Consider the following 12,173-nt stretch of genomic DNA (forward strand, 5'->3'; position numbering starts at 1 on the left):
TTTGCACTCCTTTCCGCATGACTTTTAGCGAGGGTAAACTAATCTACGCCGGGGAAATCGGTGCTGGACTGAATGGTGTAGAAGGCGGAGTGCTCGGATTTCATATCTACGGTACCGGCACTTGGTCAGTGCAGTTGCGAGGGCCCTGGAAAGGGATCTTTTTGACACTTGCGTCGAGCCCGACGACAACTCTCTCTGAACAGCTTCTTCCCTTCAAGCTGCAAGTAGTGCCGCGAGGCCATCTATGTAAGCCAACAATATGCTCCTCGTCCTATTTCTGTAGATTCTGAACAAAAGAATCCAGGTTAAACTCCTCTTCGTATTGCCGGTCGTCCCAGAGCTCTCCAACATCATTGAGCCAGCCCTGTTTCTCTCCTTTCTTCTTGATCTCGCCTGTCTGAAGATCCACCAAATCCTCATCACGCGTCGTGTCAGCACCAGCAACGGGTGCTGCTTCAGACGCTTCGAGATTGAAGAGGTCCAAAATCTGATCCGTCTCCATGGTGCCCAAGCCCGCATTTTGCTGGTTGACCACGGTCGACGCCACGTCAATCTTAAAGCGTTGCAGATTCAAAATCTTCTCTTCCAAGGTGCCCCGCGTGATGAGGCGGTACACATTTACGACCTTTTTCTGTCCGATTCGGTGAGCACGGTCCATGGCTTGAATATCTTTTTGCGGATTCCAATCATGTTCCACAAAGATGACGGTATCGGCGCCTGTCAGATTTAGACCTAGGCCTCCGACACTCGTAGTCAGCAACAGACAATCATAGCTTGGGTCGTTGTTAAATTTGTTCACAATGCTCTGCCGCTTTGTGGCTTCAACGCTGCCATCGAGCCTTAGATGTTGGACATTGGGCAAAAGCTTCCCCAGGACATCGGTCTCGACCATGTCAAGCATTTCCTTCATTTGGCAGAAAATGAGGGCACGGTGTGGCGACACAAATGTGGATGCTGACTCTTCAGGCCCCTTAGTCTCAACACCAATGCCACAATCGACCAGCAGATCTCGGAGTGCTCCCAATTTTGGCGCGTGAACCACGTCGCGGAGAGTGGATTTCGTGGCTGCAAGTTGCTTCTGCACCGCATCGTATTGAGCATTGCCCTCTTTGACCACAAGCGCAGGCGCATTACATAGCTTGCGCATATACTGCAAGGCCTGGAAGATGTGCTGCTTGGCTTCCTTGTCCTTTGAGCCGACACTTGCCTCCACGGTCTTCTTTTCCTTCTTGAAGAAGTCATCAAAGAGTCGCTTTTGAAGATCACTCAGATCGCAGTAGTAGTTCTGCAGAATTTTCGGGGGCAAGTCATTGAGCACTTCTTCCTTAAGTCGACGAAGCAAGAACGGCAGGACTTGCTTGTGCAGTGCTTCGATGGCAAGAGCACCGGCTTCCTGCTCCTTGGATGATGATTTTGCATTGCGACTGGCTGCAATTGGCTTCGCGAACCGATCTTGGAAGACTCGCTCCGCACCGAGGAAGCCCGGCATCAAGAAGTCGAATAAAGACCACAACTCAAGAACGTTGTTCTGGATCGGCGTGCCTGACAGAATGAGGCGGTGATTGCTGTCGAGCTTCTTCACCGCTTGTGTGATCTTCGCCTTGGGATTCTTGATCAGATGCCCCTCATCCAGAACACAATAATTCCAAGTGAGCGCAGAGAGGACTTCATTGTCATTGCGACAGACGTCGTAAGACGTGATGACGATATCAGAATTGGCTAGCTGACTCCGTCGGCTGCTTCTCTCCGCCGGTCCACCGACATATGCCACGCAGGTGAGGAACGGTGCGAATTGAGTGATCTCTTGCTGCCAGTGACCTGATAAACTGGGTGGGCACACGATGAGCGAAGGCAGACGTCGTTTGTCGGGAGCTTGAGTGCGAGCATATTCCTCCGCGCGCATATGATGATCACTGGCAACCATACATAGGGTCTGAAGGGTTTTTCCAAGCCCCATATCATCGCAGAGAATGCCATGTAGATTGTACTTGTTGAGAAAAGCCAGCCAATTGACTCCGTCTTGTTGATAGGGCCGCAGTTCTGCTTTGATCGCCACGGGGATCTGAAATTGCTCCACTTTCTTAGGATCCAGCATTTGAGCCATGAATTTCCGCTCACGTTCCCGACCTTCAAGAAGGCTCTCGGGCATGCCCGGGGGGTCTGGGATGCCGGCCTCCAGCGGCACGAGCTTAACCAGGGTGGCGAAGGATGTTGTTGCAAGAAGACGAACATCGTCATTCGAGTCACTCATGCGCCCAAGAACAGGCACGATGAGGAAAATGACATACGGAAGGATCTGATCGCCCATGACTTGAATGAGGTGGTAGATGCACTCTGTGATGCCTTGCCGATCGTTGAGGTCCAGAGGATTACCGATGTTAGGAACAACATCTTTGACAAGGATTGTCATGGCCTGGACCGAGAGCACGCTGCAGATTGTCGCAAAACACTTGGCCGCAACGTAACGGATAACAGAGAGGTGGCTTCGCAATGCCTTCGTCACGGAAGTGGTGAGTGAGAGTATCCAAGGATGTAAGTCCACGTCCAGCATCGGAGTGAGCGTTCTCAGGACAGACAGTGCATCCACGAGCTCCTGACCTTGGGTGTTGTTAAATTTCTCGTCGATAGACTTCGCCTGCCAAGACTGCAACGGGTCTTCGATCAGACCTTTCAGGATGGGCAGCTGATTCAATAAGGAGGCGCCGTATTTCTGCGCAAGCTGTTTCAGAGCTTGCTTGGCTCCGCGTCTCATGATTCGCGCTTCTTTGGCTTCGCGTTCGAATCGAGCTGCGTCAGGATGATCTTTGCGATCTTCTTCTTTTCTCAGCGAGAGCATGATGTCTGTAAATTCGGCATTGGGTTCGTATTCCGGAGTCTCCGAGGTGTCGACACATGAAAACTTCGTCAAGTTGGAGACCAGCTTATCGACAGGCCCTTTTTTGGGACTCTTCGTGTAAAAATCGATCAGAGAAGCAACTGCTGATGCAGATCGACCCTGGACCTCTTCGTATTCTTCGGCTTTGATGCTGTCCATAATGCATTTGATCAACTGGCCAGGTTTCTTGGGGACTTCCTGTAGGGCCACCAATATCGAAGCACCAGCCGCACGAACAGCAATATCTCGGTTCTCCTTAAGACGCCTGGCGTCATCTACGATAGCCTTGGCATTATCGCGTGCGTCGTTGAGGTATTGGACTCCTGCCACACGTTGAGCCGGAGTCAGGCCGCTGATCAGCCGCTCAAAATCGCTAGTTACGATTGCTTCGGCGTTCTGGATAGAAAATGCATTGGGTCCGGCCGCGGGGTCACCTTGACACACAGCAGCAATTGTGGGCAGCTTGCTGCGAGGCACGTTTGCGTTATTGGCAAAGGCGGTGATCAGAGTGTTGCATTGACCACGGGCAGCCACAATGGAGTGCAGAAGGTCTGCGTACCACCCTTCTCCAACGCTGTCGAGCATCCGCTGTATCTGCGGGGCGATGGTTGCAATAGTTGATGGTTTTCCAGACTGTGACCTGGCCAGTTCTTCCATAATCATTGACGCAAACAGACGTGGACTAGAATAGAGCGATTCAAGTGAAGTAATTAGGTCTGCCCAGACCAGGTCAACTGTGGCCTGGGGCTGGAGTGGAACAAGCAGCCCCAGAGCTCGAGCGCAAGTGATTCTGGTCCGAAGCAAAACTTCAAAACCTACCAATTCAACGTCGCCGTTGATCACATGAGCATCGGTGTTGTGCGAGTCTCGTTTCGAACTTGGTTCCTCTTTATCCATCTTTCGGCGCTTCTTTGCGGGTTGATCTCCGTCCCGGCTGTCTTGACGGGCTGGAGCGAGTGTCATTGGCGCACCCGACGGCTTGATTAGAAGAGATGTATCCATGGCGAGAGGGCTTCTGACTTGTCCTATAGGCTGAGTGGTAGACTTGATCATTGGCATGATATGAGACTCGATCTCATCGTGGTATCCAAGTGGTGCCTGTCTCTGAAGCAGAGACACAAGCGACTGCCAGAGATCAAAGGAGCTTCTTAGCACACCTTCATTGCGTTCCAATAGCATATTCTGGAAGAGAAGGCGTGTCAAACGCCAATCAATCCATTTGGTGCCACTGACTTCGGAAGTATTCAGGAATGTCGTCAGAGCTTTTAGGACCGACAAGCGGACACTTGTGATGGTGTGTCTGAAGAATGGATACAGACGCGGTACCAACATGTCGAAAGCTTGTTCGGCGTCATTCTGCGCGTTCTGAGCCATAGCATTGAGGACGGCAGGATATGAGCAAAGGTTGGCCAAGAGATCCATCACAGCGCCAGTGCTAGCACTTAGATCGTCCTGCATATCGAGCAAGCAGTCCCAGATGACATTTATGAGCGGGCCGATCGCTGCAGGTCGGACGGTGGTCAGCTCCGAGGTCATCGGGACCAGAGTTGCGGCGCTCACGGATTTCACATCGTCATCTTGGTGAGCAAGACCTTGGGTAACGGAAGCAATTACTCCATCGATGATTTCGGCGTTCTCCATCAGTAAGTCCTTGCGAACAGCCACGAAGTACCGCAACCCGATCATGCCACCATGGCAGACCTGCCAGATTGGGACTTTCAAGCCAGTATCGTTCTGATTGATCATCCGTTGAAGTAGTGTATAGATAGCGAAAGCAGTTGTATCTGACACCTGAGTAAGCAGCACGCCCAGCGTCTGACCTATTGATTCCCGTATTGGTGCAACAACGGTATCGGATACGTAATCACCAAAGCGATCGAGCATGAGGACAGCGAGGAGACGACCGGCCATGTCTTCGAGCCAGCGATTGTTTGCGATTTCGTTTTCGAGGCGGGATCTGCCATATTGTCGCCCAGCGCCTCTGCCGTGAACACGCAGAACTTCTCGCAGACCTAGAGCAGCGCCATGTCTGATTTCCCAGTATGGGGAGAAGAGGTCGTACGCAAGGAAATCACACATGACCTCGAATGGCCACTCGTTTGATTCGGTCTCGTCGGGTTGAATGATTGGTTTCTCTTCGCCATCTTCGCCTTTGAACTCCTTGATCAACTGGGTATCATCGTCACCGCCCTCTTGCTTGATGGAGAAATAGTCTGGCTTGGATTCCTCTTCGCTATCACCATTATTCTTCTCATTCAGTTTGACACCGTGCGGTGTTGGCAGTGGCGCGGGTGAGTGCTCTGACGAACGACGGACCGAGAGGTCGACGACACGCATCTTGCTTATGCCTGACTTGGCAGACATTTTCTGCTTTCGTTTCAATTGGTTCAGTTGACGTTTGCTCAAGCTCGCCTCTGAAGCGTCTGGCGGGGGTGACGCTACAGCAGGAGAGTTAGACTTCGAGCTATGGTGCCCGTTTGTGACATCCTTCTTGGTGGATCCACGATGAGGTGAGTGTGAGGCAAGCTCCATGTCGATGTCAAGATCATCTTCATAGACTTCGCCTTTCAGACCCAACCGGGCAGACAACGACTTTTTCTGCCGAGCCAGGCGTTCAGAGGACGAGATGCCCGCAAGAGCATACTCGTATTCCTTTCCGGCACTAGACAACAAGGTCTTGCCGAACTGAAGAATGAGGCCAACATTGAGATTGGCGAGTTGCAGGACGTGATCAGGGAGATCTACGGAGTCTTCTGCCTTAATGTCGTCCGACTTGACTTCAGCTTCGTCTGCATTGGGATCAAAGGGCTCAGCATTAGCAACGATGCCACCGATGGCCTTGGCAGCGGCTGTTCTCGTATCCCAGGATTTGCTTTGAAGGTAGGGAAGGATGCGGGAGAGCAGGGCGAAAAGGCTGTCGGGAGACTGTTTTTGGATATCCGCGAGCTGATTGGCAGCGGTGTTCCGGATGAGTTGAGTGCTGCCCTTGTCCAGTAATCTAAAAGGATCAGTAGTGTCCTGACAGCGTATGTGTGGTTGGTAAGGACTCACGTGACGAGTCTGTCTAGCCTGTGACGGGGTTAGCGCAATCTGTTGGCAAGAATAGAATAGGTTCAATTACCTAGACGCGACCATTTTGAGGGCTGTTCTAGTTTTAAATCGATGCCATGAGATGAGAATTGACGCACGCAACACCCACAAGTTACAACGGGATAGAAAATGCAAGCCGATGCCCAGCCGTCAACGCCAGCGACCTGCCCGTGAAGAAGGGAAAGACCAACGAACGAGGCTGACAACCAGCCTGGTAGCCAAGGGTGAGAATTTTGTGGATTGGGTGTGAGCGGCGGTCCTGCTTAAGTGGGAGGCTTTATTTATGCTGCTGCAACTGCGATTGCCCCCTGGCCACCCACACAAGCTTTGCTTTTAGTGCCTTGGCGTCCACCCACCTTGCCTGCCTGTTCATCCAACCACAGCTGACCATTTGATCTGTCCACTTGTCTCAATCATTTTGATATGTGCAAGAAATCCTGCCTGGCATTGGTAAAATCTGCGCATCGAGTGAGCATGTGAAAGCACTAGCGAAGTACAGAGGCAGCGCAAACCCACAACCAGAGTGGCATTGGGGTTGAGGCCGTTCAGCTTGCCGAGCTGACATGGATCTGGCGCGGGAGGTTCGGGCAAATCTACAGGCTTGACTGTGCATGGAACTAGGCATCAGTGACATCTGCAGCACCCTCTCGAGTCTCCTCGAACCGTCAACAGAAACGTGAACCGTAGACGCGCCGCAAGTACCCTTCAGGGGAGCAGTAGATCCGATGCTAGCATTGACCACGGTGGGCCGGAGAGTCCATCAACATAGCATGAACCGACATTGTCATCTCGAAAGCAGCGGATCCTGAGGTGGCACTTGTGGATCACCGGCGCAATGCATATACACCACACCACGACTTTTGGTCAAGGTTGATCGGATAGTGAACGCCCTGTTCGGACTTCTTTCAATGTTGGTTTGGTCGCACTCAAAGCCCCTAGAGCATGGTATGTACATCTTGTAACGCCGTCATGTATGCCCTTGCTCTCGTCATTGGCTCAGTACCTGCTTCGTACCCTCTTCGTTCCCAATCAACCCGAGACTTCGTATTTGCCCTGCTTTTGGGGCGTTTTCTCTGGGGTGGGCGGCTTCGGCTTTCCGTAGGGCGTCTTGAATGGCTTGAGCTCGGGCGTGCTGGGTCAGGCATGAGCGTGTGTCAGAATTAAAGATGAACGTGGGGCTCTTTACCTCCTTCTTATGGTGGAGGCACTCGTAATAGTCTTCCAGCCGCGGCGCGCATACACCCTGCTTCCGAGCCTCTTGGTCATTCTGATTCACGACATAGCATGCCATGTATTCCTGCCAGAATGGAAAACAGCGGCCAACACCTGCATTTGGCTGTCAGAGCTTAACCTGACGTTTTGAGCTTGCAGCAGATGCTCAAGCAATATAAGAGACTTACCTCCGTAGGTACCGTAGCCGGAAGCCATCTTTGCAGCTTCAGCAAGTGTTCAGGTTCAAGATCGCGCAGTATCGCAGGAGTAGAGAAGGGACTGCGGCCAGGACGAAGGTCGGAGGCTGAAGCGCGCCAAGTCCGGGGATGGACTTGGAGATCGGCGCGCTCGACTCGAAATGACGACCCGTTGCAAGAAACGTGTACTGTACCCAACTAATGCGTCTTCCAGGCCATGCGCGCTGTGTCGTTTCAATGGCAGCTATTCAGCAACTATCAAACGTACAAGTCTTCCTGCTCGCCGCCCAGTTCATCAGTGATGTCAATGTCGAGAGTCTGCAGGTCCTGGCCGCGGAACGCAAAGATGTTCTGACCAAGGACATCATCTACCGTTTGCTCCTCACGCTCTATCCCACCGACGAAGCTGCACGATCTGCTCTCCTTGCATTGTTGGAGTCTATCCGATCCGATTTTGATAATGTCAGCACTCTTGATGCCCCTATCGACACCTCCCCCGTCTCGAGGCTCTCCCTTGATGCGGTCTCTCAAGAAGCCCAGCGAGTGTATCTGGAAGCCTTCGACAGCGGCGTGGCTTCTAGAGCGAACAGTGACTTTGCAAAATTCCTCATTTCTTGGGCACACCATATTGAATCGAGTGCAGGCACATTAAAGGACGTTCTACCGTTAATACAAGCCTTTGCGGCGCAGGATGAGGAATTGAGGCGATGGGCAGAGACCTATCTTGGCCCGATCATTCGCCTGCAATATGATTATTACCCAGAGGATCTCGGTGGCTTCAACCTTCGCTCTCTTGAGGCGGCCTCGGGTCCAGACGGTATCAAGGGACTCCTGCAACACGCAGCTGCTCGATCTGAACATGCGGAAATTGCTCGAGATCTAGATGAAGTCGTTGCGCCATGGATCATCGGCAATCACGACACCGCATCTTGGAGAGACGTCTTCGAGTGGATATTCCAGAAGGGCGTAGAAGACTTCAAGCTTGCGTCGAAAGCATTGCTCGACTGGGATGGTCCGAAGCAGGAAGATCCAGAAGCAGTACAGGAATTTCTTCAAACCGGCTTCGCCATCATTTACTCGAGCACTGATATCTCGGATCAGAATTTGACCGCATTCAGAGCTATCTATGAGCGCTCAACATCCAGGGCGCAAATCCAGCCTATTGATATCACTGAGTCAGAGCCAGACATTCGGCCAACTATGTTGTCAAGCAATGTCACTGACGCTAGCTTTCTGTTCAACTCGCTCCTTTCGAGAAAGAACTACCTGACACATGTGACAGAGGACTCTTCTAGCTTTCTCGCAGGGATTTTGAAGACTACCGAGATTTTGACGTCTTACAAACTGGGCATGCCTCTTCCGAGCGTGGCAAGAATCTGTCTATCTGGAGCGAGAGACCGTCAGAAGCAGGAGATGATTAGGATCTTGCAGCAAATCCCGCGTTTGACAACGTCTGAACCGGACTGGCCACACGTGCGCAGGCAGCTACATTGGTTGCGTTGCTGGGCGTCCTCGGCATCAGAAGGTGCAAAATCAAATGAACCCATCTATTCCGAAAGATCGCAACCATCCACATTCCTTGGACGGCTACCTGCGGACCTCGTTGAGACTGAGTTGCTAGATGCAATGCTAGCCGATGGGCAATATCGAGCAGCAAGAGACATGTTCGATCTTTCGAAATCCCAGACCTTGGAGGCTTCTGTTGTCAAAGATCATGTTGTTGCCGCGATCTACTCTGCATTCGACAACGCATCCAATGGAAATAGGAATCGGGGAGGCATAAAACGTGCATCGGATATACTGGCCATCTTCAAGCCTGCCTTTCCCTCCTCGACCAGACTCCAAGCCGTCGATCACCTCCTCAAGGCAACCCATAGTTTGTCGTTCTATCACTTGACGCTTCAGCATGGTGTGCCTTTCCGGCCGGTCAACATTAGGGCCCAGAAAGACCCTTTGTCATTGATCGAAAAGGTGCTCGACCAAGACCAAAAGGCGTATGCGAAGCTTGATGACCTTGTTGAGGTTGGGCGAAATCTTGTTCTTTCGAGGAGCGATACGCCCGACACAGTACAAGATGATGCAGAGGAAGTCAAGGCAAAGGTAATTGAAGCTGAGCAGCGTGTGACATATGCAGCGATTTTGTCGGCTCTGTCACATCATGATTTCGATACTGCTTATTCATATATCACGTCTCGGCTCCTGACGACTGGTTCAACACAAGTACCCAGTGGATTTGTTGATGATACTTCTTGGCGGGCGGTGTATGCCGCAGGGAAGTATCGCCCATCCTCAACGCCCAACGCCCTGCATTCTAGAATTTCTGCCCTCTCGAAGCGGATGGAGCTATTGTCCCTTGCACTCACCCTTGCTCCAGGCGCTGAGCCATTGTCAGAGATCTTGGGAACTTGGCGCCGGTGCGAAGAGGAGATGGAAAGTTTGAAAAGCACTGCACTTGAGGAAGAGAGAGCATTCGAATATGGGAGCAACGAAGGTGTCCCTGGTGGTTTTGATATGGACGATAGAGAGCTTGATGTTGCTGAAACACGGAAGGCAATGGCAAAGCGGACCTTGGCCGGGGGAAGCTATGAGGATGAAGCGCCCATGGGGCTTTTTGACATGGCCAGAGGTGCAGCAAGTGCTCTACGGAAAAATGCGTTTCCGCTTCATGCTGCATCAGGTGGCAACTTAGAGATCCAGGATACAGGGAATCGACGGTCTGGCGAGTTTGCGCAGCCGTCCTCGCCCCAGGAAGGGGACAGGGTCAGAAAGCGGGACCTGGTCAGTAACATGGTCACTAGCGGTCTTGTTAGTGGTATGGGCTGGGTGCTAGGTGCTCAACCGACGGAGAGGCCTGGTCAAACGCAGTAGCTGGCACCATCTGGATACAGCAACAGGATGTCTTTGCTCAACGCCGTCTATTGCCATCTCTCGCAAATCACTTAACTGCGAATGCGACCAACGATCTGATGGCCTTGATCCGTCTTTATGGAACAGTTACAAATACCGGCTGACGATAATGGCAGACAGCAAGCGCTCGGATCGAGCTGACATCGAGGGTTCGCATGGCAGTCTGTCTGGGTTCTTTCTCCAGCACATGGTTGTGGTTGCCTGGTCAGTATGGGAAGTGAAGTGCGCCTTCCTCACAACACCCTTTTATGTCTGCGGACAACTTCTGAAATTCCATCACCTCTTGTCTAGCAAGCTCAAAACACCCATGACCATCGATATTCTGGCATCTGCTGCTGACAGCACTCTCATTGTCTGTTCGTTCATTCTCTGTGCAACACCTTCCATCTCAGCACAAGCCGTAATCACGCCGCCGTGGGAACCACATCCTTTGACTGCGCGATCACTGCGGTGATAACACTAAAGAACCACGAACAGCTCGGAATCACGCGAGTACCAAGATGGTCAACACCTTCACCAGGGTCTTCCCTATCGTTTTCGTTGTCTTGTTTTTTGGGGCCTTCAGCTGCCTGGTCCTAGTCCCCAAACTTCGCCAGTGCAAGGCATGCCGCCGCATCCGCAAACGCAACTTCGATCTCGATACGTCTGATAATACTGAACTCACAACTCTCCCAGTCAACGCCAACATCAACCGCATCTCTGCTAGAGATTTCCCAACCAAGCCGATCCCCTTTCGCGATCACCATCGTCGTCCGGCGGCTGCTCGGCTGGCTAGACGTTCAGAGCGCTTCTCGTCAGACGTCCAGAATCCCTTTGCTGACCCCCCTCGCTACCGACCTTACTACGGCGATCCACCTCCGACGCCCTACAGTCGTTCGATTCGAAGTCTCTCTACACCCACTCGCGCTGGCCGACACTCATCACCCTCTCAGAACAATGCCTCAATGACTAGAGGCCCCTCTCTCGTCATCACCGATCACAGCGATCCCTTTGACTCCGCATCTAGCCAAAACGATATGCGACCATCTCAGTCCCTGACTTTTTCAGACCATGGCGACCGACCCTTCTCAGTCGTCTCATTGCCGGATCCTACCTATCAACCCACCAAACTCTCGATCCCTGACCTTGCCAAATGCGAGCCGAGATCTGCCGGACAAGCGCCACCCTTGGGCAGGAAGCTGGAACAGTTCCCCATGCCGAAATCGGGCAGCGCGCACCTTCACCCTAACGCAGTCTTCACGCAGATGGGTGCCGCTACTCCTCCTACTCCACCTGCCACAGTCACTAGACCAAACTATGCCAACACCGGTGCCAAGATCAAAGTCAGTGAAATCCGGCAGTTATTCGACCCTAATAAGGCTTCACTTGACGTCGTCAAGCCTGACATCCGAGCGAGCAGCATCTACAGCCGTGATGAGGAAGGTCGGCCCCTGCTTGCTAGCGATAGCATGGAAGAGATGCAAACAGGAGAAAAGAGCAAGCTACCGCGGTCATACTCGCGGCCTCTGCCTAAAGGCAAGGCACCCGGTGGGGCTGAATGGCTCTGAGACGAGTAGGCTGTGACAACCTACATGTGATGTAATTGAAGAGCTTGGAGCTTTGGCGTTCTTCTTGCATGTATTGGTTGATCATGAGGGAGAGTGGACTTTCCGATGCAATACCCACGACCTAGCTAAACAGGTCTAATGAAAGAGATAGACAAGAAGAATTTCAATTTGTGCAAGGTCTTCCGCGGTTATATATCTGACAGTCGGATCACCAAGAACCAGCACCTCCTACTTATGGCAGCAATTCCAACGCGGTCTTAACCTTAGACCAAAGAGGGACTGTCCCCACGACCGCATACTTGACCCCCAGATTCTCCATTCGTCCACATCTAGCCCCCCCCCCCC

At 52.2% G+C, this 12,173-nt stretch overlaps 4 protein-coding genes across 4 annotated transcripts; 2 read left to right on the forward strand and 2 right to left on the reverse strand.

The window, feature by feature from the left end:
* Positions 1-271: 271 nt before the first annotated feature.
* Positions 272-6,010, reverse strand: HMPREF1541_09326 (uncharacterized protein; the record flags this gene model as incomplete). The annotated part of the gene is made up of 3 exons (XM_008714000.1): positions 272-5,873; positions 5,927-5,944; positions 5,997-6,010. The coding sequence occupies 3 exons, from the start codon at positions 6,008-6,010 to the stop codon at positions 272-274; spliced, it is 5,634 nt and encodes a 1,877-aa protein (XP_008712222.1).
* Positions 6,011-6,953: 943 nt separating this feature from the next.
* HMPREF1541_09327 (uncharacterized protein) lies at positions 6,954-7,393 on the reverse strand (the record flags this gene model as incomplete). Its single annotated transcript, XM_008714001.1, has 2 exons — positions 6,954-7,291; positions 7,366-7,393. 2 exons carry the CDS (start codon positions 7,391-7,393, stop codon positions 6,954-6,956), a joined length of 366 nt encoding a protein of 121 aa, XP_008712223.1.
* A 218-nt stretch (positions 7,394-7,611) lies between these two features.
* On the forward strand, positions 7,612-10,242 carry HMPREF1541_09328 (uncharacterized protein; the record flags this gene model as incomplete). Its single annotated transcript, XM_008714002.1, has 1 exon — positions 7,612-10,242. One exon carries the CDS (start codon positions 7,612-7,614, stop codon positions 10,240-10,242), a length of 2,631 nt encoding a protein of 876 aa, XP_008712224.1.
* A 539-nt stretch (positions 10,243-10,781) lies between these two features.
* On the forward strand, positions 10,782-11,828 carry HMPREF1541_09329 (uncharacterized protein; the record flags this gene model as incomplete). The annotated part of the gene is made up of 1 exon (XM_008714003.1): positions 10,782-11,828. The coding sequence occupies one exon, from the start codon at positions 10,782-10,784 to the stop codon at positions 11,826-11,828; it is 1,047 nt and encodes a 348-aa protein (XP_008712225.1).
* Between the last annotated feature and the right edge of the window lie 345 nt (positions 11,829-12,173).

This window comes from Cyphellophora europaea (assembly GCF_000365145.1).
Source record: "Cyphellophora europaea CBS 101466 unplaced genomic scaffold supercont1.10, whole genome shotgun sequence".
Classification (NCBI taxonomy): domain Eukaryota; kingdom Fungi; phylum Ascomycota; class Eurotiomycetes; order Chaetothyriales; family Cyphellophoraceae; genus Cyphellophora; species Cyphellophora europaea.